Source organism: Equus quagga, chromosome 1, assembly GCF_021613505.1.
Source record: "Equus quagga isolate Etosha38 chromosome 1, UCLA_HA_Equagga_1.0, whole genome shotgun sequence".
Classification (NCBI taxonomy): Eukaryota; Metazoa; Chordata; class Mammalia; order Perissodactyla; family Equidae; genus Equus; species Equus quagga.
Window position 1 is genome coordinate 180,576,003 of NC_060267.1, and position 22,589 is coordinate 180,598,591.

Below are 22,589 nucleotides of genomic sequence, written 5' to 3' on the forward strand. Positions count from 1 at the left end.
CCGCCCCCGGGCGTGTCGCCTCCTGCGTCAGCGCCGCCCGCGCCCGCAGGGCCGCCTGCACCCGGGCCGCGGGCCGAGCCGGGCCGCCGGAGCCCCGCCGGCGCTTCCGTGTCCTCGCCCTTCCTCCCGCTCCCCGCGAAGGGCGGCGGGCCGGGGGCTCCCGCGGACAGGAGCCGGGAGGGGGCGGCCCGCCGCTCCTCGCGCCCGCCCGGCGCTGGCCGCCACGCCGAGCCTATTTTTAGGCCTCCGGAGCCGGGCCGGGCGGGCGGCGGGGGGCGCCGCCTCGGCCCACTTGTTGCGGGGCGTCCGGGCCGCCGCGCGAGCCTGCCCCCGGGATGAGAGTCTCCCGGGTGGCTGGTCCCTCCCGTGAGGTCGAGACTCACGCGAGGTCATTGCAGCCGCTGAACTGGCGGAAGATTGCAGAGGTGACCGGAGTTCAGCCGTCCCTGGAAGGTGGAACTCCCTCCCTCCCGACTGTCCTTGCCTTTCCTGTTCATTTGTGAGGTTTGCGGGGTCTCGTGTTCCTAAGCATGTGTCCCGTCCCCTACTTCATCTTAGAGATCATCCATAGGCTTGCTTCCTGAAACCCTTGAGTCCTACTTACCTTATAAACTTTTCTCCGTGATCGCCTGAAATCTGGACCGCTGCTGAGTTAAAGCATCATTCATTATGGCGCGGATTAAATACTCCTGGGGCCGACTGACGGAAATGTTGCCATTTTATGACAGATTGAGGGAGCAAGCACAGGCCGAGGTTGATGGGCATGGCAGGTGGCAGGTGTCACTGTTCGGGGTTTTCCTAGAGTGTGACTGGCCGGGAAGCGGGCGGCCCTCTCGGGGTGAGGAATGTCAGTCTTTCTACAACTTAACCGTGGACCTGCCCCGGAAGAGAGCTCCGCACTGTGTGTGAAGATGGCCCTCAGGTGGGAGGCTGGGGGATGTGCTGGCTCTCTTGACAACCTACAATTTCCTCTCACCTCTGGACTGAGTTTCCTCTACCTCTGACCGGCCTCCACTTTGGAAAATGGGGAAAGGGAGAAAGGAAACAAGACAGAGAGTGACTTCGTGACAAAATGTCCCAGCTCCCTGCGTGGGCAGCAGGGACCACGTGACCCCTGCCAGAGCTTCATCCTAAGTATCTTGTACATTTGGATGCCCACCAACTTGCTAATGTTAAAATCCCCTGGGAGACGGAGTGTGCCCCCAGAATCATCGCAGGGAAGGACTGGAGGAATCCCGAAGGCTGGGCTGGTGGTCTTGGGAGGGCACACCTTGTTCTGGAAGGATAATCCACGTGTTTGCCTTTGGTCTGCCGACTGAGTGGTTACTGGAGTTTGATTTTTGAGTGTGTGTGTGTGAGAGAAAGAGTGTTGGGGGCCCCAGGTTCAGGGTGGGGAGCACTGCTTGCTTCTACAAGGAAAAGGAGGCAGGTTTGTTAGGGCTCGTGAGCTGGTCCCTAAATCCGTTCGGCAGCCCTCAGCTGCTGTTTAGATAGAAGCAAGAAGGAGGGAAGGCCTCTGAGGAGGCGATGTCTGAACAGAGACTCAGTCACTCTTGAGGGTGGTCGTGGCGGGGGCCTTTGCTCCAGGTGGAGGAAACAGGATAAAAAGCTGGAGGATTGACAGAAGTGTCAGCACCAGCACCAGAATGAAGAATATGGCCTCTGCTTTTAGACACTCTCACTTGAGGCTGTGAGTTGCATTTGTGCTTGGCTGAAAAGACTGCGTTCCTTTAGAAGACCCAGAAGATGCACTTCTTGATCTCTTCATTACCACCTGTTAATTGCCTGAGGTTCACTCTCTGGCTGTTAAGCTACTATTTACTCTGAGAATTTAGCATGTTCAGACGCTAAACTGGGTTTAATTTTTACAGCTCAGTCAGCCTCTTGAAGATCACTGGAGATACTCCTGCTAAAGAATGGCCTCGAACCAATCTTGAAGTGGGCACTTGAGTTCTCTGCTCCTCTCCCTCAGAGAGGCTGCTGCTTCATTAATAGACCAGATTGATCTCAGAGGGGCTGATTTTGCCAAATTACAGGTTGAAAAGGGTCCTGAGGTAGATTTTTCTAGGTGGGATATTGTAATGAGTGTGTTTTTTTCTTTGTATTAAGATCAGGCCTTTGTGACGCTGACCACAAACGATGCCTACGCCAAAGGAGCCCTGGTCCTGGGCTCGTCTCTGAAACAGCACAGGACCACCAGGAGGCTGGCTGTGCTCGCCACCCCGCAGGTCTCAGACTCCATGAGGTGAGGACCTCCCTGCCCCTGTGTTGGTGTTGCTCTGACCTCCCTCTCTGCTGTTTCCGGCATCAGTGGGCATTGAGACCATACCCTTTTCAGGGGGTGAGTGCCAGGTGGAGAAAGCAGAGAGTTGCTGAGTGAAGGGCCCCTGGGTCTCTGAACCTCTTCCTAGCTCTTGGGAGGTAGTCCAGCCAAGCTCCCTTCTGGGAAGTGGTGTTCCGGCTGAGGCACTTGCTGATTCCAACTCAGAATAGAAGAGGCCTCTCCCTTAAGCAAGTCCTCTCAGGGAGACTTGAGTGAGTGTGTCCGTCCGGGCATTCCCTTTATGTAGCCACGTGTCACTGTGCTCCTTCCTCAAGATGCAGCAGGGGCTGTTTTGTTTCCTGCTTCCAACCAGGGAAACCTCAGGTGACTTTGAAAGAAAGAAAGCAGTTTCTCCACTGTCAGGTGACATTTGTAACCTAAAGACCTGCATTTACGATTTAATGGAGTAGAATATTTGCCAAAAGGCTTTCTGGACCAGGGGTTGTGCTGGGAGAGCCCCTGGGGGCTCGGCTGCTTGTTTTGATTGGGTTAGTGCGCTTCCATTTGTTGGAATTAAATTTTGAAGTATCTGGATGAACCACCCAGATCCTAATACTAGCTTTAAAAGTACCAGGGCACGCTGGCAGCTCTGCATTGTGTCAATTTTTGCATTCTCCTATCCCTCTTGGAAATTGAAAACATGCCTTTTTGTGACTTTTTTCAAAAAATGTAAGCACATGCCGAGGACCTCTGAAAAGGAGGCATCATATACACATACCTGTCTCTCTCACACTGACAGCCTTGTTCCTAAAGGGTCCTTTAGGAAAATGCCGAAAAGACTGTCTCCTAATGTGCACGTCCTAATCTGCAGTTGCTTTGTGAGGGTGTGTGTGGACAGAGGGAGTCTTAGACTGCCCCCCTTTACTGTGGGAAGTGGTGCCACTGACCATGTCTCTTCAAAAAGACCGAGCTTACTGTGAACTAGAACGTATTTTGTTCTAGCTCTGGAGACAGAGAATACAACCCCAGTCTCCTCTGCAGGTTTGGCATTGTTACGAACATCCAGTGATGTTCTGTCTTTGTCATATGCTTTTCCCTGTGCTGAGTTATTGTCCTCCCTAAGTATAGCCCACCCACCACACCCCAAGATTGTTCTCTGAATAAGTCTTAGTTGATTTTGGGCACGGAGAAGTGTCGTGCCTCACAAACCAAAGCGAATCTCTCATGATGCCAAGAGTGCTGAGCACAGAATAAATGCTGGTTATGGTCGGTTCTGAAAACTGGCAGCTGAGTAACCAAGTCCTTTAACTTCTTTTGGGACGCAAAGCTTCAGGCACTTCTCATCAACTGCTTTAGCAGAATGATTAGTTATAGGCGTCGTTGCAGATATCATGTGTACTTTACTCAGCCTCATTTGCAAAAATATGCAGTAGTCAGCAAGAAGCAATTTTAATGAAACATCATTGTTAAATACCTGGGCTGTTACAAAGATGTACTCTTACCAAATGTGAGTCACATTTTTACAAGCTGTTTCCACAGTTTCCTGGTATTCAGTGGTACAATAAAAAGTAGAAAACTTTTTCTGTGGTAATGTTTTAAGACAAGTGCTTCATCCTCACCATAAGCAGTGCTTATTTTAGTGAAGTGAACTGCACCTGAAAATTAATACAGTTCATCCTGAAGTAAATGAGGATGTATTAAAGAGATTATAGTGAAGTGGCAGATCCAGATCACTCTAGTAATTGACAGACAGGCTAATAAGAATGTAGTCTTACGTTAGATGGGTCACTTGTTCTGAAAAGCCGCTGAGTACTGTGTTCTGGATTTTATTTTGACAGAAAAGCTTTAGAGACAGTCTTTGATGAAGTCATCCTGGTAGACGTCTTGGATAGTGGTGATTCTGCTCATCTAACCTTAATGAAGAGGCCTGAGTTGGGTGTCACGTTAACTAAACTCCACTGCTGGTCACTTACACAGTATTCAAAATGTGTGTTCATGGATGCAGATACTCTGGTGAGTGTGGCTTCGATGGCTGGAAAGATGTACAGAGTAACTGAGGCCAGTTAGACGTTTGAAGAACGCTGGACAGACTTGACGGTAAAGTTCAGATAAAACCACTGTGGCAAGAAGTTTCGGGCGTTGATGAAGAGCAGGCCCAGGCTGCCTTACAGCTGTCATCTGGGAGTTGAGACCAGCAACAGATTGCACCTTTTGTGTTGAGTAACTTAGGGAGAACGTAAGTGTATCTGCTGCAGAACATCTCTGTAATGCTTTCTCTCCCCACTCGCCCTTGAATCAGGTCCTAGCCAATATCGATGATCTTTTTGAGAGAGAAGAATTGTCGGCGGCCCCAGACCCAGGGTGGCCTGACTGCTTCAATTCCGGGGTCTTCGTGTTTCAGCCTTCTTTGGAAACATACAATCAACTGTTGCACCTTGCTTCTGAACAAGGTAGCTTTGATGGTATGTATCTGTTTTCTTTATATCTGATAAGCTGTTAGTAACTTCTAGGGGCTGCTCTTCTCAGGAATATCGTTGCTATGGTGCCTGGTGCTGGAAGATAGCAATACATGAGACATAGCAAGCATTTTAAGCTGTGTTCTTTTAGGAAATACTGATGTGTGTGTTTTTGTATGCACATGTATCTTTTTCCTGTAGGTACGTAGGCAGTTTTATAGACTTGCCTTTAATTGGCCTTCTTGTATCTAAATTAGAGCAGGATAAATGAACCGTGGTTATTCAAGAGTTCAAAAGACAGAAAAAAATCAGAAACTTTAACAACTATCTTTAAACCTGAGTAAACCTAAGTGCAAGAACTAGCAGGAGAACCAAGCATTGTCTCCATGGAAATGTGAGGAATAAACCTGATAATTTGACTCTCGTTCTCTCGGGAGGCATTACAAAAGAAGATGAAAAGATTATGTGAATAATCTTTGTTTCCAAATTCTCATTCTCTATAAGGCTGTCCATCAGATGGAGTGGTATCCACAAGGCCAGAGAGTAGAATGTTGGCCAAGTCAACACGCATTTTCCGTAGTATGTGAGTGCACCTGTAGCTCTGTGTATATATGGAAAGGTTCTGACTATTTGTGATTTAGGGCCTCGCGTCCTTTGGAGAATTTTGCTCAGATGAATTGGTATATATGCTTCCATTTCAGGCCAATCTCTGATATAATAAATAGTCGTTTTTTTAATAACAAAGACAATCCACTCATAACAAGACAAAACTAGTAGTTAATATGCAAAAGCAGCTCTTTTTAAAATTACTGTTGATGGATCTTTTGAATAAAAAAAAGACCTAGTTGTATCTAGGAAGAAGGATGTGTTCAAAAAAGAAGCCCTCTCAGCAGTGACTCACTATCGGGTCCTTGCCATCTGGCGAAAGCCCAGGCCAGGAGCGTGAGGCTGGGCCGGAGGCGGGAGCTGTGCAGCAGACCCTCGGCACCAGGGCCTGCGCGGTACCCGCTTCCCCCTCCAAGAGCAGACCTGAGGTTTACAGTGAGTAGATCTTTTGAACCTCAAGGAAACAGCCTTCCTCAGTAGGTGTAAGCTTCAGCCCTGGGTGCAGATATGAGGATTTATTTCTATTAACTAGTTATAGACATCAAAATCTCAGATTTAAACTTTAAAAAATTAAATCTGAAAGTTTGTCAGATTGTTGTAGTTAAGACATTGGAAGTTAAAACATTTTAAGTTATACATAAAACTGAAATTGGGGTTTTGTTGTTCACAGAAATTGAGCTCTGTTTAGTCATGTGAGGATTTGGGATACGCAGCTATTTGAAATATCATCGAAAAGAAGAAGGAAGTTTAAGCCTCGATCTGGTTTCACTATTCGACTAGGTTGTCTGTATTCCACGCCAGTAGCTCTCAGCCTGGGGTGATTTGAGCCTCCCCTCCCCCGGGGGACATTTGGCAACAGCTGGAGACGTTTTTGGTTGTCACAAATTGGACGGGGAGTGTTCTGGCATCCAGTGAGCAGAGGCTGAGGATGCTGCTAAATATCCTCCAGTGCACAGGACTGCCCCCGTGACAGAGTTATCCGGCCCAAGATGTCTGAGTGCCCAGGCTGAGAAACTGCCCTCTGCCAGGGCGTGGCATGCTCTGAAACAGGGAGCAGGAGTGTCTCAACTGTAACGAGTGGCCGCCGCTGACAAGAGGCGCAGCCTTATTTTAAGCCCCCTTAAGTAAGGAATGCTGTGTCGCGTTCACTGTGGTCAAGCCTAAATGTAACTTCTTCACTTTACTGACTTATTTTTTAGCTCCTGCTGTTTTCCTTTCATATAAGGAATGAAAGCTGTGTTAGTATTCAAGTTCAAAACGTGTGTTCCTTATTTCTCCTGCTTATACTAAAACAGTTTCCTTTCATAAAAGGAAGATGAGAGTATTTTTAGCGCAAGTCCACCGTTTGTCTTAACCTTCCATCAGAGGCTGGCTTTCTTCACCTCCTCTGATCGGGTTTGAAGGAAGTAGTGCAGTCCCGCCAGAAACTCAGTGTAATTTCTCAACTCCAGTGAGTGAATCACGTTCTAAAGTGGATCCAGTGGCCTGGAGTCCACATGATTGTAACAGTGTAAGGAGAACCCAGTCTCTAATCTAGAAGAGTATTACATTTTGTTGTTTGAGAGATAAGAGTCTGGATACCAGACAGTAGTGGGCCGTGGCAAATTATCCAGGTTACGATTTTAGAATACAAGACTAACTCATTAACTGGTAGAGACCAACCTGGATCATTTACCTTGTTCTGCAATCGAGAGGTACTAGAGGAGGTGATGAATTCGTTGTTAAAAAGCAAGAATGTGTCAGAAGTGCTCAACTAGAAAGCACTTTGAGCTTCTCCAGCATCTGAAACCGCGGAGAGATTCTCTCCATGCCTGCGAGCACGTTTCATTATTCAGCAGCAGGTTTCCAGGAGCTGGCCTTCCTGTTAGGTATTCTGTTTACTGGCTTGGTGGTGGCGAAGGATTGAATTTTCTGTTAATAGAAATGCTTAATTGAAGGAGTTGAAAATTCAACTCTGCAGATGGGAAATTAGTTATTCTCAATATGTCGTCTAAATTCAACAAAGAGTAAACGAGCAGCTCTTAAATGGAAGGTTGTTTTCATTCGATGTGTTGATAGCTTTACCCGTCAAAGAGAGTTCATGCCACACTGTGGAAGCCTGCTCCTGTGGAGGGGTTTACTGTCCTGTGGAATCCATACCTGTGTGATATAAATACTGAGTGGACTTGTGCTTAGTATTAATGAAATATTTCCTTGTGAGCTGCATCCTTTTCTAAGGCTGTAACCTGGCTTTGCTTCAAGTTTTCGATGCAGTGCCCAATTTTGTTTTGGTGTCATGCCAAGGACACTGACAGGAACATTTTCAGATGTCTCCTTCACCGTCCCATACATTTTGTAATAGTCACAAGTGTTGCCCACCACCCCCCCCCCCCCCCCCCCCCCCCCCGGTTTTACTGGACAGAGGGCTGAAATCCCAGCGTTTTTAAACTGGTATTAAAGAAAACCTGTTTGCAGATGACTTATCCCAGTCTGAAGGTCTTGAAGTCCTGCTTAATCTCTTGCATACGTTCAACAAAAACTAATGGGGCCTGGTGCCCAATGACAAGCCACACAGGCTGCTGATGGCTGAGCGTTTGCAGCTGCTTTCAAAGTCCTTCTAATGGGAAAGAATGTGGCTGTCACACTTCTAATCACGCCCCACCCACCCCCACCCTGCCTCTGGCCAAGAGAATAATCTTAATATGGCAAATCCTGCTGGGTACCTTGGCTTCTCTTTTCTTCCCGGGTACCTAGAGTGTTAGAATTTAGAACTAGTGGCTCCTACCTAGTTCATGGCTGGCGTCAGTTTCCCGTAGGGAAGTGTCCAGGTTCCTATACTGTTATTTGTATTAGCAAACTGTCTTGGCGCTTACTTCATAACTGAATGTTTCCTGAAAGTTGAACAATAGCTGTTGTGAAACAGATACATGCTAACATTTTATAGACTGACTAAATGGGTTAGCTTCAGGGCTTGTGCAGTGAGGGGGGAGAGAAAGGTCACAATCGCTGTTTGTCTCCACGCACACGTGTGCAACAAAGCTGATGCCCTTGCCTCTTAATTTGGAGAAATCAATCTGAATGAATGTTGAGGTTTATTTTCTTGTCTGTGACTCTACAGATCCTAAATTAAGGGTGCTTATACAGCTGAAGACAAGAGTTTAATGCTTGAAAATTGCTGTGTGTGTAATTTTCATCCAGATGTCTTAGTATCAAAAACCTAAATCAAGAAGCAGAATTCATATTTTCCAATTTTGTTTTAAATCTTGGGATTCATTTTAATTGCTGTAACCTAAATACCCTAAGCTGTTTTTTTGGAGTAATGAAATTTTAGTCTGTAGTTGAATTTTCAGGAAGAATAGGAGAGACTAAATTGGTGATAGACTCTTAGGTGTGGTTTTACTTTAAGCAGAACCTAAGGTCATTATACCTGCGTGTTCCATATTCTCATTCTGAGTCGTCACTGAGACCCTTAAACTGTAAGATCTTTCTTCTGTGCTTGGAGATGTGGAAAACCAGGCAAGTACAGAAAGGTTTTAAAACGTTTTTTAGCAGAAAAGATTTGGTCCTAAACTTTATTAAAGTGTAAATTTGACCCCAGTGCTACCTTCTCTAATCTTTGTAGTTAATGAGGCTTCAGGCTGGACCTTCCCAAAAAAGGAATGCAGGAGAGAGGTATTTCAGGACTGAGCTTGTCTTGTTCAAACCAGATGGGCTGAGAAATTCACTGTGCCTCATCTGGTTCCCTGACTTGATAGGTTCCACCCTGACAGCTGTCCAGCCCTCCCCGGGGCTGCCTGTGGCCCTTAGAGTATTTTATCAATTGCTTTGAAAATTACTCCATTCTCTTGCATTTATATCTCTTAATTGATAGTTTGGGTAATAAGTATCTAAAATCAGTGAAGATCAAAAGCAAAAATCATAACGTAACAGCAAAAGAAATGAGCATGTGCAAGTTTTTTCAGAAGAGCTATTTTTATCTTATTGTACCCATGAGTATTTTTTTTAATATATCCATCTGTTTGTCTCCAGCCTTGTAACCATCAGAGACCCTGAACCCCATGAGAGTACAGGAGGAGAAAGGAACTAAAATGTTACATGTGTCCAGGCTCTTACTCTAGTTATTTACTTAGTTTTCCAGCTATTTCTCAAGTCACTCATTCGCTCACTCATCAGTGGATTCGTTCAGCGCAGATCTGTTGAGGGCCTGCCATATAGCTAATCCTGGGAACCTGCTGTTGTTTGCCTTCAGGACAGCAGCTTCCCCATGTCCCTGAGCTCATGGCAGAGCCAGGTCTGAATCAGAGTCTTTCTCAGCTCTATGGCTGGGTCATGTGTGTAGTTTTTTCCTTCTCTCCCAGTTATCCCGCACTGCAACCTTCACAAAAATGTATCCTGAGAATGGTACAGGGTGGAGGAAATCTCGATTATACCAGCCTTACTACAGATTAATTACTTAAAATTCATTCCCCTGAGTAGAGAGAGCAGATGAAGTAACAGAGGCTTAAGTCTTCTGTCTCTTCTCCCCTGAACCACAATATCTGCAAATAGTGGTCTTTTTAAATCAGCAGCACAATTGATAGTCTTGTGGTGTTTATGGGTCTGGAAGTATTCTTGGAAATATTACTCTCACCTCCATTTCTACGGTCCATTCATTCAGTATTTCAGAAGTCATGTTAGCTCCTCATCTGGGCAAAATGCTCAGTTTAAGGGCCAGCAATAGATTCATAAATTATGCAGATTTTTTCCCTGCCTTGGTAAAGCCTATGTTCTGTGAGACCCTACAGACATTTAACAACTGATTACACAATTATTTATATAATTATGATTCTGATAAGTTCAGAGCACTAAGAGAATCTAGACTAGGAGGACCTGCCTTAGACTGAGAAAGTGAGATTTAAGCCAAGAATCAATGTTCCCTTTTATTTATATAATTATTTAATTAATTGCATGATTATTAACAGGTTCTTTTTTTTAAAGGGAAAAACAAAAGCTATAACATGAAATGGTAAAATAAAACAGTGTTCTTGGCTTAAATAGGTTGAGGCCAGCGAGATGCAGGGATGCTGAGCCCTGAGCTCCAAGTGCCTGGATTTCCGTGAGCCGCCTGGGGTTAATCCCCTGATCCTTAGTAAACCTCACGGAAATATCCCCAGGAGCTGGGCCATCCAGAAACTGTAATTGAGTGATCGTTGGGGTGCTCGCTATAGGCAGGAAGGTGGTATCTGCCAAGTGTGTCGTAGGAAGTCTGTGTTAAGCAGCGAGTCACATTTTCATTTCAGCGCTTGTCGGTGCCTTTTATAGTGTTAAGCATATTTTACTTTAAATTTTTTGCTTGATATATACTCCTCTTCCCCCTTATTAGATTGAGAGCCATTTGAGAGCTGGAACCTCTCTTATTCATCATCCTATCTATAATGCCTTTATCTTATTTATGTAACTTCAGACATTTTCCGTAGAAATGATGTTTTTGAGAGTTGCATTCTCTGATATAATGAAATCAAAAGGGGTCATTCTCTAAAAGACTCTAGACCAGTGCTTCTCAAATTTTAATATGCAAACTAGTCACCTGAGAATTAAAATGTGGATTCTGATTCTGTAGGTGTGAGGTGGGGCTTAACATTCTGCGTTTCCATCCAGCTCCTGGTGATGGCCATGCTGCTGGAACCTGGACCACACTGTGAGCAGCACATTCTGGGGACAACATCCCTGTGGCTGAGATACTAGGGTTCATGTTTAAACCAGAATTGAACCCCCACCCCCACTACCCATGTAGGCAAGCCAGCTGCCAACAAATGACAAGCTACGCAAGCATTGACAAGTGCTCAAACCTAAAAGACGACACTCACCTCCATTTCTGTCCTAGGAAATAAGAGGCCTAGGGTCTGATAAATGCTGTGATATGGCCGTGGTTACCAGGTTCCTGACCCTGGTCGGAAGACCTGGCAAAGGCCGAGTGCTTGTAAGGTTATTCCTAGCACGCGGGCAGCCTGGGGAAGGATGATACAGAACCTGATATTTGCTCCCCTTTGCAAAACAGGTGCCATGTGTCCCTGTGCCATTTCCTCTCTGTCTCTCTCTCTCTCTCCTGCGTCCCACACCCTGGCCTACTGGATCACAGCTGCCCGCGTGCCTGCTAATCATGTTTGTTGGTTCTGAGATGATTCAGAGTGAAAGTGTCTTAACTTGTCAGAATAAATAAAGTTTCCTCCAGAAGTCTGCCCAGAGTGTACTGGACAGAAGTCCTGGGGTTTCTGTAGTGGAAGGTTAGCGGTCTGCATGGGTCCTTGTATGTTTTGTAGCGCAGACATTTGCATTCTGTGTTGAACTGTGCTCTTATTTAGGGACCTACAGAGAGAGAATATTGATAATACCACACATAGATTTTTCTGGTGAAGCTGAAAAACATTTGCCTGACCTTGAGATGTGGAATAGTGCATTTGGAAAAAGAGGGTTAGAATGCCAAGTTGTTTTTTTTCCTTAAAGATTGGCACCTGAGCTAACAACTGTTGCCAATCTTTTTTTTTTTTTCTGCTTTATCTCCCCAAATCCTCCCAGTACATAGTTGTATATCTTAGTTGCAAGTCCTTCTAGTTGTGGCATATGGGACGCTGCCTCAACGTGGCTTGACAAGCGGTGCCATGTCCGCGCCCAGGATTCAAACCAGCGAAACCCTGGGCCGCCACAGCAGAGCACGCGAACTTAACCACTCAGCCACGGGGCCAGCCCCCCAAATTTAAAAATTATTTAAGAAGCCTCAGACTTCTAGGTGATATTTAATACTATTTTTAACCCACAGTTTTTGACTAAAAGGTGACCCATTGTAATCACGTGAGGTCAGTGGCCTGGAAGCTTCGTGGTCTGTACTGCCCCTCTGGAGTCAGTGGTCTTGTGGAGAGTTCAAGGATTTGCCCATTGAATGGGCCTCCCTGAGTCACAGTCTGCCGCCCTGCCTGGCCCACTTCTCGCTGGTCCCCTGTTCCACCAGTTCTCAGCCCTGCTGTGGCTCACAGCTGAGGGACCGAGGATGCCTGTAGGGTCCTGAGGGTGAATGAAACAGCCTGCTGTAGCCAGAGGCAGCCAGCCGGGGGCTCTGAGGGGTCAACGGCTCTGACCCCTGTATCCTAGGCTCACCCGCTGGATTGGGAAATTCTCTTTTACAACTACTATTCCGACCTCATGGAATTAGATTTCTTTGCTGCATTACATGTGGCAGGTAGTCATTTTAAGTGGAATTGCTTAGTTTAACAAAGGTCTTATGTGGCATAAAAAAACAAGTACTAGAAAAAATATGTAGTATGATGCCCAATTTTGCAAAGCTCAGAAACAAGAAAAACTCGTATGTTGTCTGGGGAAACACACGTGGTAGAATAAAGGAAATCAAGACAATTACAAACAAAAATCACAATTAGCGGTACTTCGAGGGAAGGGCAGTGAGAGTGGGTTGGGAAGCCCGCGCAGAGAGCTGAATTAGCACTGGGCGTGTTCGAGGTCTTCAATTGGATGTTGAGTGTATAGAGGTTTATTAGGAACATGCCTTATAACTTCCACGTAGACTTTCCCTTTGATAGTATCATACTGCATAACGAAAGTAAATTAACAAGTAGAGAATATCTGGAAAGAAAGAGTCTTAGCACAATTCTTATTCTTGCCCCTAATTGTATTATGAATATTTTAAAATTACAAACATAATGGAGTAACATTAAGGGAAAGTTACAGGGAGGGAACCGCTGTCACACCGGTCCCCTCATGTTCTTAGCTGCAATCTCGATGTGCGTTGCTGTGTACCTTTATATTGTACAGTGAACTGATGGTCTTTACGGCCGTTAGCTTTCATGGCTGAATAATATTCCATGAGTGGTCACTATCATGGTGGACTCACCATTCCTCTATGGCAGAATATTCTAGCCGTTTCAACTTTCCTGCTGTTACAGAATGTCTTCAAGCTCTTGTATCAGTCCACAAATAATTTGTCTATGTGTAAGGCATTCTGCTACGTGTTAGAATTGCAGCGGGAAGCACAAAGATCCATAATCTCTGTCCTTGTGGAATTTAGAATCGTATGGCCTACAGTTCTTGATGATATTTTGTGTTTTAACCACTCTAATCCTCAGACTATTTTAAAAACTTTTTATTTTGAGAGAATTGTAGATCTACATGCAAACGTTTAAGAAACAATACAAAGAGATCCCATATGCCCTTTGCCGCGTTTCCCCCGGTGGTCACATCTTTCGTAACGACAATTCCACAACCAGGAAATTGACGGTGACACAGTCCACCAAGCTTATTCAGATGTCACCAGTTTTACATGTAATTCATTGGTGTGCATGTCTGTATATGTGTTTCTATGCAGTTTTGTCACGTGTGTAGATGGGTGTGAGCACCACCACGGTAAAGGCACGGAGCAGTTTCCACCATAAGGATCCCTCCTGCTACCCTTTTGTAGCCATGGCCCCTTCTCTCCCTCTCCCCGTCCCTAAACCCTGACAGCCACGAATCTGTTCTCTCTAGTTTTATCATATGAAGGATGTTACATAAATGGAATCATATAGTATGTAATGTCGTGGGACTGGATTTTGTCACTCAGCATAACTGCCTTGAGATCCATCCAAATTGTGGGTATCAACAGTTTGTTCCCTTACATTGCTGAGTAATATTCCATTGCATGGAGGCATCACACTCATACATTGAGGGACATCTAGGCTCTTTCCAGTTTTGCGCCATTACAAATAAAGCTGTTATGGACATTTCCTCAACCTCTGTCTTGATGATTACATGTGAAAGGGAGTTAGTAAGACTTCAGGCCTCTGTACCTCACTGGCCACTGTCTGCGCCCACGTTTGGGGTGTCTTTGTAGAATCCAGAGTGAGCCTCTGCCAAATGTATGGTGTTCGGGCTTTAATGTTTTGTGTCTCAGAATACATTAATTTGTCTACATGGCTAAAATCTTCTTTTATTCATGTAACAAATGAAGCCAATCCCAACGCCTTCTTTGTTGTCCTTCAGAACTTCTGAGGGAGAGGCCTCTGTCTCCTCCCGAGCTGGTTGTCCCTGAGGCATGGGGCTGTCACAGCCTCCTCCTGCAGAGGCTGCTCCATGGGGGTTCGCTCGGCGCAGGCCTTCGGTCAGTGGAGTGACGGGGGATTTGGAAGGACGGGGTCCACAGGGCATGGAGAAGATACGTTTGCACTTTAAAACGAATTCCCTGGTCTTGCTGCTTAGCTCCAAATAGTAAATAAATCTCTGGGTTTTTAATCTCTCTTCCAAAACTAAGAAAAGCCAAATAATAACTACAGCCAGTTGAACTTGCCGTATGTTTAGAAAGGAAACTGGGTCTCGGGGCAAAGCAGACCAAGGAGGGAGTAGCCGTGCAGTGTACCAACCTTGCCTTCGAGAGGGCGGGGCTCTCCCGCCTGCCGTGCGGCCATGTGTGTGCACACCCACACACCCGAGCTGCTCTCTGCCTGGGGACTCTGCTCTCTGTGTGTTGTCTGCCGCCTCCCGAGCCTGAGACGGAGAACACGTAGGCCACACCGCGGGACGTGTTTTGAGGAGGCTTGTCTGATGACTTGTGTCTCTGACTTAGGTCAGACACTTCGCCATGTCGATTTTTATTGCTTTTATTTCTTTTGAATGAATGGCTATGGTTCTCACCTCCCAAGGAAGGCGTGAAGCCCAGGAACCTCCAGGGGCTGCACAATAACTGGTGTATGGTAGGGGCCGACCTTGGCCCCACTGGTGATGGCCCTGGACCTCCTGGAGGCCTGGTCAGCAGCAGGAGAGTACAACTGGGTGATGTGGCCTTCTGAGCCTTCTGTCCATGAGCCAGCAGTAGGGGGCCCCGGAAAACAATTCCACTATCTCATTTACTCTTTTGCTTTTTACTTTTTTTTTTTCAGTATCATTGTTCTTAACACAAAGCCTAAAATTTTTAACAGGATAAAGTCTAAAATCCGAGCCTGGTGTGGTCTAGTCTGTGCCTGCCTCTCTGAGACCCACCTGGTGCCACGCAGCCCCTTCTCCACCCTGCAGGCCGTGTGCACAGGCCATTTTCTTTCCATCGTCGCCCATGCCTGCCCACCACAGGTCCTTGGTGCGTGCTGTTTGCTCTGCCTGGAACACCATCTGCCCCCCTCACTCCATCTGCATTTGTCAAGTACTCCTGTGCACCCCTAAGCCAGATCTTGGCTTAAATACAGCTTCCTCATGGAAGCCCTCCCTGACCCATCAGATGAGGTGTTGAGCCCCTTCCACATGCCTCAGAGCACCCCTGCTTTCCTTCACTGACCCTATCCCCATTTACGATGATGTGTATCGACTCTGGAGTTGCTGGTGTCATTGCCCCCACCCCCCACTCCACCCCTCCCAGACCCTCATAAAGATGACAAGCCTGTTCCCTTCACCACGGACTCAGGGCCTGGGGCAGTGTCTGGCACATAGTAGCTGCTCAATAAATATTTGTTGACTTAATGAATTAACTCAGGGAAATGGCCACCCCCTTAAATTACCTTAGCAGGTTTAACACAGAATTTCTTATTTTAAAAATGAAGGGCATAGTGGTTAAGTTTGTACACTCCACTTCAGGCAGCCTGGGGTTCCTGGGTTCAGATCTCAGGCAGAGACCCACACACCACTCCTCAAGCCATGCTGAGGTGGCATCTCACATACAAAATAGAGGAAGATTGGTGCAGATGTTAGCTCAGCGACAATCTTCCTCAAGCAAAAAGAGGAAGATTGGCAACAGATGTTAGCTCAGGGTCAATCTTCCTCACCAAAAAAAAAAAAAAAAAAAGGAAATTAGCGCTTATTCTTTTTTTTTTTTAAGATTTTATTTTTCCTTTTTCTGCCAAAGCCCCCCTAGTACGTAGTTGCATATTTTAGTTGTGGGTCCCTCTAGTTGTGGCATGTGGGACGCCACCTCAGCGTGGCCTGATGAGTGGTACCGTGTCCGCACCCAGGATCCGAACCAGCGAAACCCTGGGCCGCGGAAGCAGAGCGCACGAACTTAACCACTCAGCCACAGGGCCGGCCCCAAGCACTTATTCTTAAAGGTCTAGTTATGTATTTCTATAAAGTGATTGACCTGTCCTTGAAGTCTGTGACTGTAGCTCATTTTCTCTCTTTCAGGTGGGGACCAGGGTTTACTGAACACATTTTTTAGCAGCTGGGCAACGACAGATATCAGAAAACACCTGCCATTTATTTATAACCTAAGCAGCATTTCTATCTACTCCTACCTCCCAGCATTTAAAGCGTAAGTTGTCGTTGGGGGTGGTGAGGGCAGGGGGTGGGGTTTGAGACTTTCTGGTTTCCTCGCCTGTCATTCTGCGGGCAGTAATGGGGTGGGGGGGTGCTTGGAGGGGCGTCTTGCTGTGTAAGAAGCATGGCTGTAATGGGGGGAGGCCTTGATGTCCTCAATCGCTTCACATTTGGGGTGACCCAGCGGGCACTTGGCTGCCTCACGGGACAAGGCTCCCATGGGTTCCTGGGGTGCCCGGCCCTCTGATGAATCGTCCGTGCTTCATGGTCCAGCACCAAGACTGGGCGCAAACCCCGCTTCTGCCTCGTGCTGGCTGCTGAGCTTCAGTCCCTCCCCTCTGAGATGAGGGTGTGAGCAGCTCCCTCCACGGTCCTTGTGCCGATTTAGCAAGCTGCTGGCAGAGTCGTGTCCTGGTCCAGAGCAGGGCTGCGGAGCCGGACTTGCTCAGTCACGTCCTGGGGCAGCCACTTCCTGGGCGGTTCCCGGTCCCTGAACTCTAGTTCAGTACAAGCTGGGCTTGTGACTGCTCTTCTCTCTGCCTCAGTGTCCTCCGAAGGTCACCAGGAGCATCGAGGGAGGGAATCTCATGACGTGGTTAGAAGAGGGCGTGGCCTGCCCTGGGCACTCGGGAAACGGGGGTCTTTGGTGGTTTTTGTTGAGAGGTGGTCCAGCAGTAAGTCCCCTCTGAGGCCAGAAGGGCAGGGCGCCTGTCCCCGTCAGCATTCACCTACTGCACGGCTCAGGCTCTGTGCCTCAGTTGCCCCATATGCAAAAGGAGGAGGAAAAAAATACCTACTTTAGAGAGTTGTTGTGGGGATGAAGTGAGTTCGTACATGATAACGAGTCCAGTGGCCGTGGCTGTTTTTGGCAGCGCGCTTGTTTGGCGGTGTCTCTGATGCGGTTCTGGTTCAGCTGCTGATGCGGACTGGTCTCGCTGTGAGGGTCTGGGCCCTGTGCTTCAGCCCTGACTCATTCGTGGTGAACCGAGAAGATGATTCAGGTCCCTTGAATGGAGGCCAAGCTGTCAGGCTGATCCTGAGACGCAGCCGTGAGCAGCGAAGCTCTTCATTGAGTGGGCTCAGCACTCCGGGCTCGGCCGCACGGGCATGCCGGAGAGCGCAGAAAACAAAGGGCCTTTCACTCGCCTTGTTTCATGATCCAGGTCCTCTCCGCAAGGCTGCACCCCGGTAATGAGCAGCTCCGGCTTCTGTGGCCGACGTGTTCCCTTTTGTGTTCTTTTCTGGGCAGACTCTGTCAACATCCCCCAGATAAGGATTATGAGTATCTTGTGTTCTCTCCTCCCTCACAGTCCTCTTGGCAGATGTCTCCGACACATTACAACCTCTCGATTCTCTTCCCTGTCTAGAGAAACAGGTGAACTCTCACACATATGCGCTGTGGTGCAGGTAAAGCAAACAGAGCAGGATCACCATCGAGGGGCAGAATAGGAGAAGCGTTGTTTTCGCCTCTCAGTCCTTGGCCTGGTAAGGGACAAACTGTCTTGCTTGGAAATGTGGGCCTGATTCTGTTCAGTCATCATTGCCTCTTGACTAACCCTCCAGTTTGAACAGTGTTCCTGCAAACCATGACAGCTTGACCCTCCAGGACTGACTTTGTCTGTAATAGGGCAGTTGCTTAATTTAATTGACTGGATTCAGCTGAGCAAGCAAACATGAGCGTGCAAAGGAGAAAGAATCATTAGTAGTGTGAGTAATTCTACCCACCATTCCACTCGGTTCTGCACAGTGGGTGTGTGTCCTGGGATGAATATGCTGGGGAGATGTGAATCTGACATCCTTCCAGCTGGTCTCAGTTCCCAAACAGGGTTGACCTAGTATTTACAGATTCACGTTTTTCACTAATGTGGCCCCGCGTGCCTAGCAACCGTTTCCCCCATGGTTCATGTGGACGCCATATGATTTTCAGTTTACTACCCAAACTAAACACACTGTGCCTTTCAGTGGTAACCTGGTTTGCACAGACAACTGCTTGCATTTATTTTATTTTGACAAAATAAGGTTTTGGGGGGAAGACAGCCTTACAGCTAGAACCTCAGCTCCCTCTCTCAGGAACGCACTTGTGTTTATATCTGAATGAATTTCCCAGGAAAACAGTTTGAGATCTAAATTACCGAAATGGTTAGGATGCTGTCTTCTTCCTGGCTCAACAGATGAGTGCTAATTTTGAAAATCTCCTTGGTTTATTGCCATAACCATAGGGTATGTGACACACTGGGGAAGTCGGGAGCAACTCCAGCCGTCAGCCACACGTCGGCTGGCCTGTGGCTTGACGGAAGTCAATGCTGCCTCTGCGCAGCTCACTCTCGGGGGCATCGGCTCTCCATTTCCGTGATGAGACTTTTCGAAGCGATGCCCTTTCTCACCCCGCTGCTGCCTATTTAGGAATGTTGAAACCAGATTAGAGAACTCATTTTCCCTTCCCTCTGTCAGAAAATGTTTTTTCTTACAGAGATCCATCTCCAGAGACATTTTTCTTACAATTTTCTCACAATTGGGAAGGGCTAAAAAAGGCAGATAGTTACATTTATTTTTTGTCTCAAGTTAATGTCACATTGTGGCCCAAATATTTTAACTGTCATGAACATTTGGGCCACCGTGGCTACTCCACATAGAGCCCTGTGGACCCCTGGGAGCTCCGCATGAATTTGAAGCCCTACCATTGGGCTCAGAATAACCTTGGTAGTCTCCAGGACCGAGTGGCTCCGTGACGTGCTGGCCTTCCCTGGGACAGCATGGGTGGTGGCAGGTGGAAATCATGGAGGAATGTAGGGCAACTTGGGCTTCATGGAAGAAGGAGCCAAGAATTTACCAACTCTAAGCCACCGTGTGCCGTGAGGCCACCAAGGCAGTATTTAGATGCCCCAGAGTCGTTGAGCCGTGGATGTCTCAGAACAGTGTAGCCTTGCTGTTAGGTGACATTTCCACTCAAGAGTGGCCTTCGTACGAATCAAACTTAACGTGAATGTGAGCCAGAAGGTGGCACGTCTAACACCTGTCCCTGCGTGCCATTTGGACAGAACAAAACGTGAAGGAAACACACGTCCTAGTTTTACCACTTTGAATACTCAAACATAGCTTCTGAAAAACACAATTAGTCTCTTTGACACAGCATAATTTGAGAACTGAAATGCTTGGTTTAGTAGTTTTTAAGTTAATTTGTAATACAGGCATTGAAAAACAAGTTCATAAATGCATGTCTTAATGAAATAATACTTCTGAAAGTGCCTAGCATAATCTTTGGAAAATAGCAGGCTTTTAGTCAATATGAGTTTGTTTTAGTTTTTCTCCGTTTGGAGGGTCTGTTTTATCCATATAGTGTAGAGTTTGCCGTGTGCACGGTGCCAGGCAGAATCTCACCAGTCTTGTTAAGATCAGTCATTAGTTCCAAATTAGCTTTTAGTTATATCCACTGACTAAATGCAGCTTACGTCATATCGTGCTGTATAAAAAGGGCCGAAAGCAAAGATAAATTGGTCAAATTGATTGACTGCAGAGCTTGACTTATGAAATAATTTCCGAATAAATCTTTGAGCTTACCCCTTTACTTGAGTTTAGATATGACCTGAGGTTGACCTAGTCTAGTCTCAGAAACTAGGTCTAGAAACTAAAAGATTTCTTTGTTTGCTTACTGCTTTGAACTTTCCTGAGGATATTCATATCCACTCTTTCTTTCTCAGAAATACGGCTTAGTCACTAACACTTTATCAAACCTCTTTAAAATCAATATTTCCCCCAAATGAAATTGGACCGTTAGCGGCCTGAATTCTGTTGTTCGTGTGTATTTCTGCTTTGGTTGTTTTCCTTGGTCCCGGAGGGGCCCTTGGCTCCAGCTCTCCTAGGACAGTCGTCATCGAAGCCATAGCCTTCCTGGGCCATTTCTTTTCATGCTCCTACATCTTCCCCTCAAACCCTGCGGGTTGTAGTTTGGACCACTCTTATGTTTTCAGCATCTGTTGGTCCACTCACTGTCCGTTCGGTCAGCAGGGCTGTGGCACAGTCCATCCTGGTTCGAGCGTTGCAGGAGAATCAAGTAGCGGCTGCACGGGCGTCTTATGTCTCCTTCCCATGTATTAGTGATGCTTGTTGGCCCCAGGTGCCCCTGGTCATCCTGCCTTCAGCTCTAAGTGCTTATCTCTGTCAGATGATCTGTCCTCCGATCTTACTGCCGCCTATTCCACTGCCTGACCTCAGTCCGCATCACCAAGGGAAAAGCTTCCACGTCAGACCCAGCCCAGCCTGTTAGAGGCTGCTCTGACAAAAGGCGAAAGGGCACAAGCACTGGTCCCTCATGGGCAGAGGTCCGGCTGAAAACCGCCATCGCAGTAGAAGAGGGAGCTCCTGGGAGGGAGGAGCTTGTCGGCTGAGTGGAAGACGGACCCTCCTCAGAGGTCTCAAACTAGGGGGCTGCAGACTGTATTTGTCCCACTGATATGATTTGTCTTCCTTACAGAGTTTTCTCCTTTTTTTTCTCAGTTGTCAATGCTTAAAAATTAGAGAGTTTCACACGAAAGCCAGCTTTCTAATTTCTTTTGAAAAAATCAGATATTTGGTGTGATGTGGGAGAAAGATGGCAAAGATGACTGTTAGGGGTTTGGGGCCTAAGCAGCTGGAATAAAGGAGTTGCCGTTTCCCGAGCGGGGAAGGACTGTGGGTGAAGCAGGTTTGTGGGGCAGAGATTGACCCGAGATGCTGTGGATGTATTTAGTTTGAGGTGCGTCTTAAACACGGGAAAGTGTGGACTAGGTAAATAGAGAGAAGAACTGGGAGTTCAGGAGAGAGGCCTGGGCGAGGCACAACCGTAGGAGGTGTCCACACCTCAGTGATGTTTATAGCCATGAGACAAGATGAGGAACCAAGAGAGTGCTTATGATCGAAAAGAGTCCTGCAGACTGAGCCCTGAGGCAGGACAATGAGGAGGAGAGGGGACGAGAGACCATGAACAGCGAGGCAGGAGGAAACCCAGCAAACCGAGGTGCCACAAGCCAAGCCAAGGAGACGTTGCAAGGAGGAGGGCGTGATCCTTGTGTCCGATGCTGTGTTAGGTTAGGGAAGAGGACAGCTGGGACCTGGCACTGGACCCAGGATGCAGAAGCCACTGGTGACTTTGGCAAGAGTACATCTGATGGAGGAGAAAGCCAGACTGAAGTGGGTCCAAGAGAATGGAGAACTGGAGACCATGAACACAGACAAGTCTTCTAAAGCATTTTCGGTAAAAGGGAGCAGAGAAACGGGTTGGTAGCCAGATGGGGGCTGGAGAATCAAGAAAGGGTGGTGGTGGTGGTTTTTCAAGATGGGGTAAGTTACAGCATATTTGATGGGAATGATCAAGGAGAGAGAGAGAGAGCACTGACAATGCGGAAAACGGAAGGGGGGGCTTGCCAGAGTGATGCCCTTGAGGGGGCGGAAGGGGACGCGTCCTCAGGTACCAGTGGAACCAGTGGCCTCAGATGAGAGCCCGGACAGTTCATCCTCGTAACGTGAAGGCAGGCAGGGTGTGTGGGCACAGATGCAGGTAGGTGGGTGTATGTTTTGGTTGAATGAATGAATGAGTGAGCAGTCAGTGAGGAGAGACTAAGAATGACATGCTACCCCCAGGAAAGTCTCCCTGGTGGCCTGGCATCTGGGGCTTTCCCTGGCCTGCTTTGCAAAGAGTGGCCAACCTGGTAGGTGGCATAGTTGACTAGTCCTAGTCTAGATTATTAAAGACTGGGTTTGAGTATTGATGTCGTTCTGACTTCCAGGACACGATTGGGAGGGTTATTTAGCTTGAAAGGTGAGGAGAAATCAAGTGGGCTCCCTGGTGGCCTCAGCTGTTTGCTGCCGGGTAGCAGCTGTCTTCTGGTGATGGGACATGCCCTTGCTCGTGCTCCACGGTCCCCGCTTCACCAGGTCCACTCCTCTGCTTGAGCAGGCTACCCTGTGGGCACTTGGGTTTCTGATCTTGATTTACACTTTAAGTGAGTAAGAGGAGGCGTTTTTGGTGAGAGAGGAGAAGGGGCTGATTGGTT

At 47.3% G+C, this 22,589-nt stretch overlaps 1 protein-coding gene across 1 annotated transcript in view; it reads left to right on the plus strand.

The window, feature by feature from the left end:
- The first annotated feature begins 320 nt into the window (after positions 1–320).
- GYG1 (glycogenin 1) overlaps positions 321–22,589 on the plus strand; it is a 31,643-nt gene continuing 9,374 nt past the window's right edge. The window contains exons 1-5 of the mRNA XM_046680268.1: positions 321–453; positions 2,110–2,245; positions 4,102–4,276; positions 4,563–4,725; positions 16,429–16,555. Coding sequence (XP_046536224.1) covers positions 336–453; positions 2,110–2,245; positions 4,102–4,276; positions 4,563–4,725; positions 16,429–16,555 — 719 coding nt within the window. The 5' untranslated portion in view covers positions 321–335. The remainder of the gene's footprint in view (positions 454–2,109; positions 2,246–4,101; positions 4,277–4,562; positions 4,726–16,428; positions 16,556–22,589) is intronic.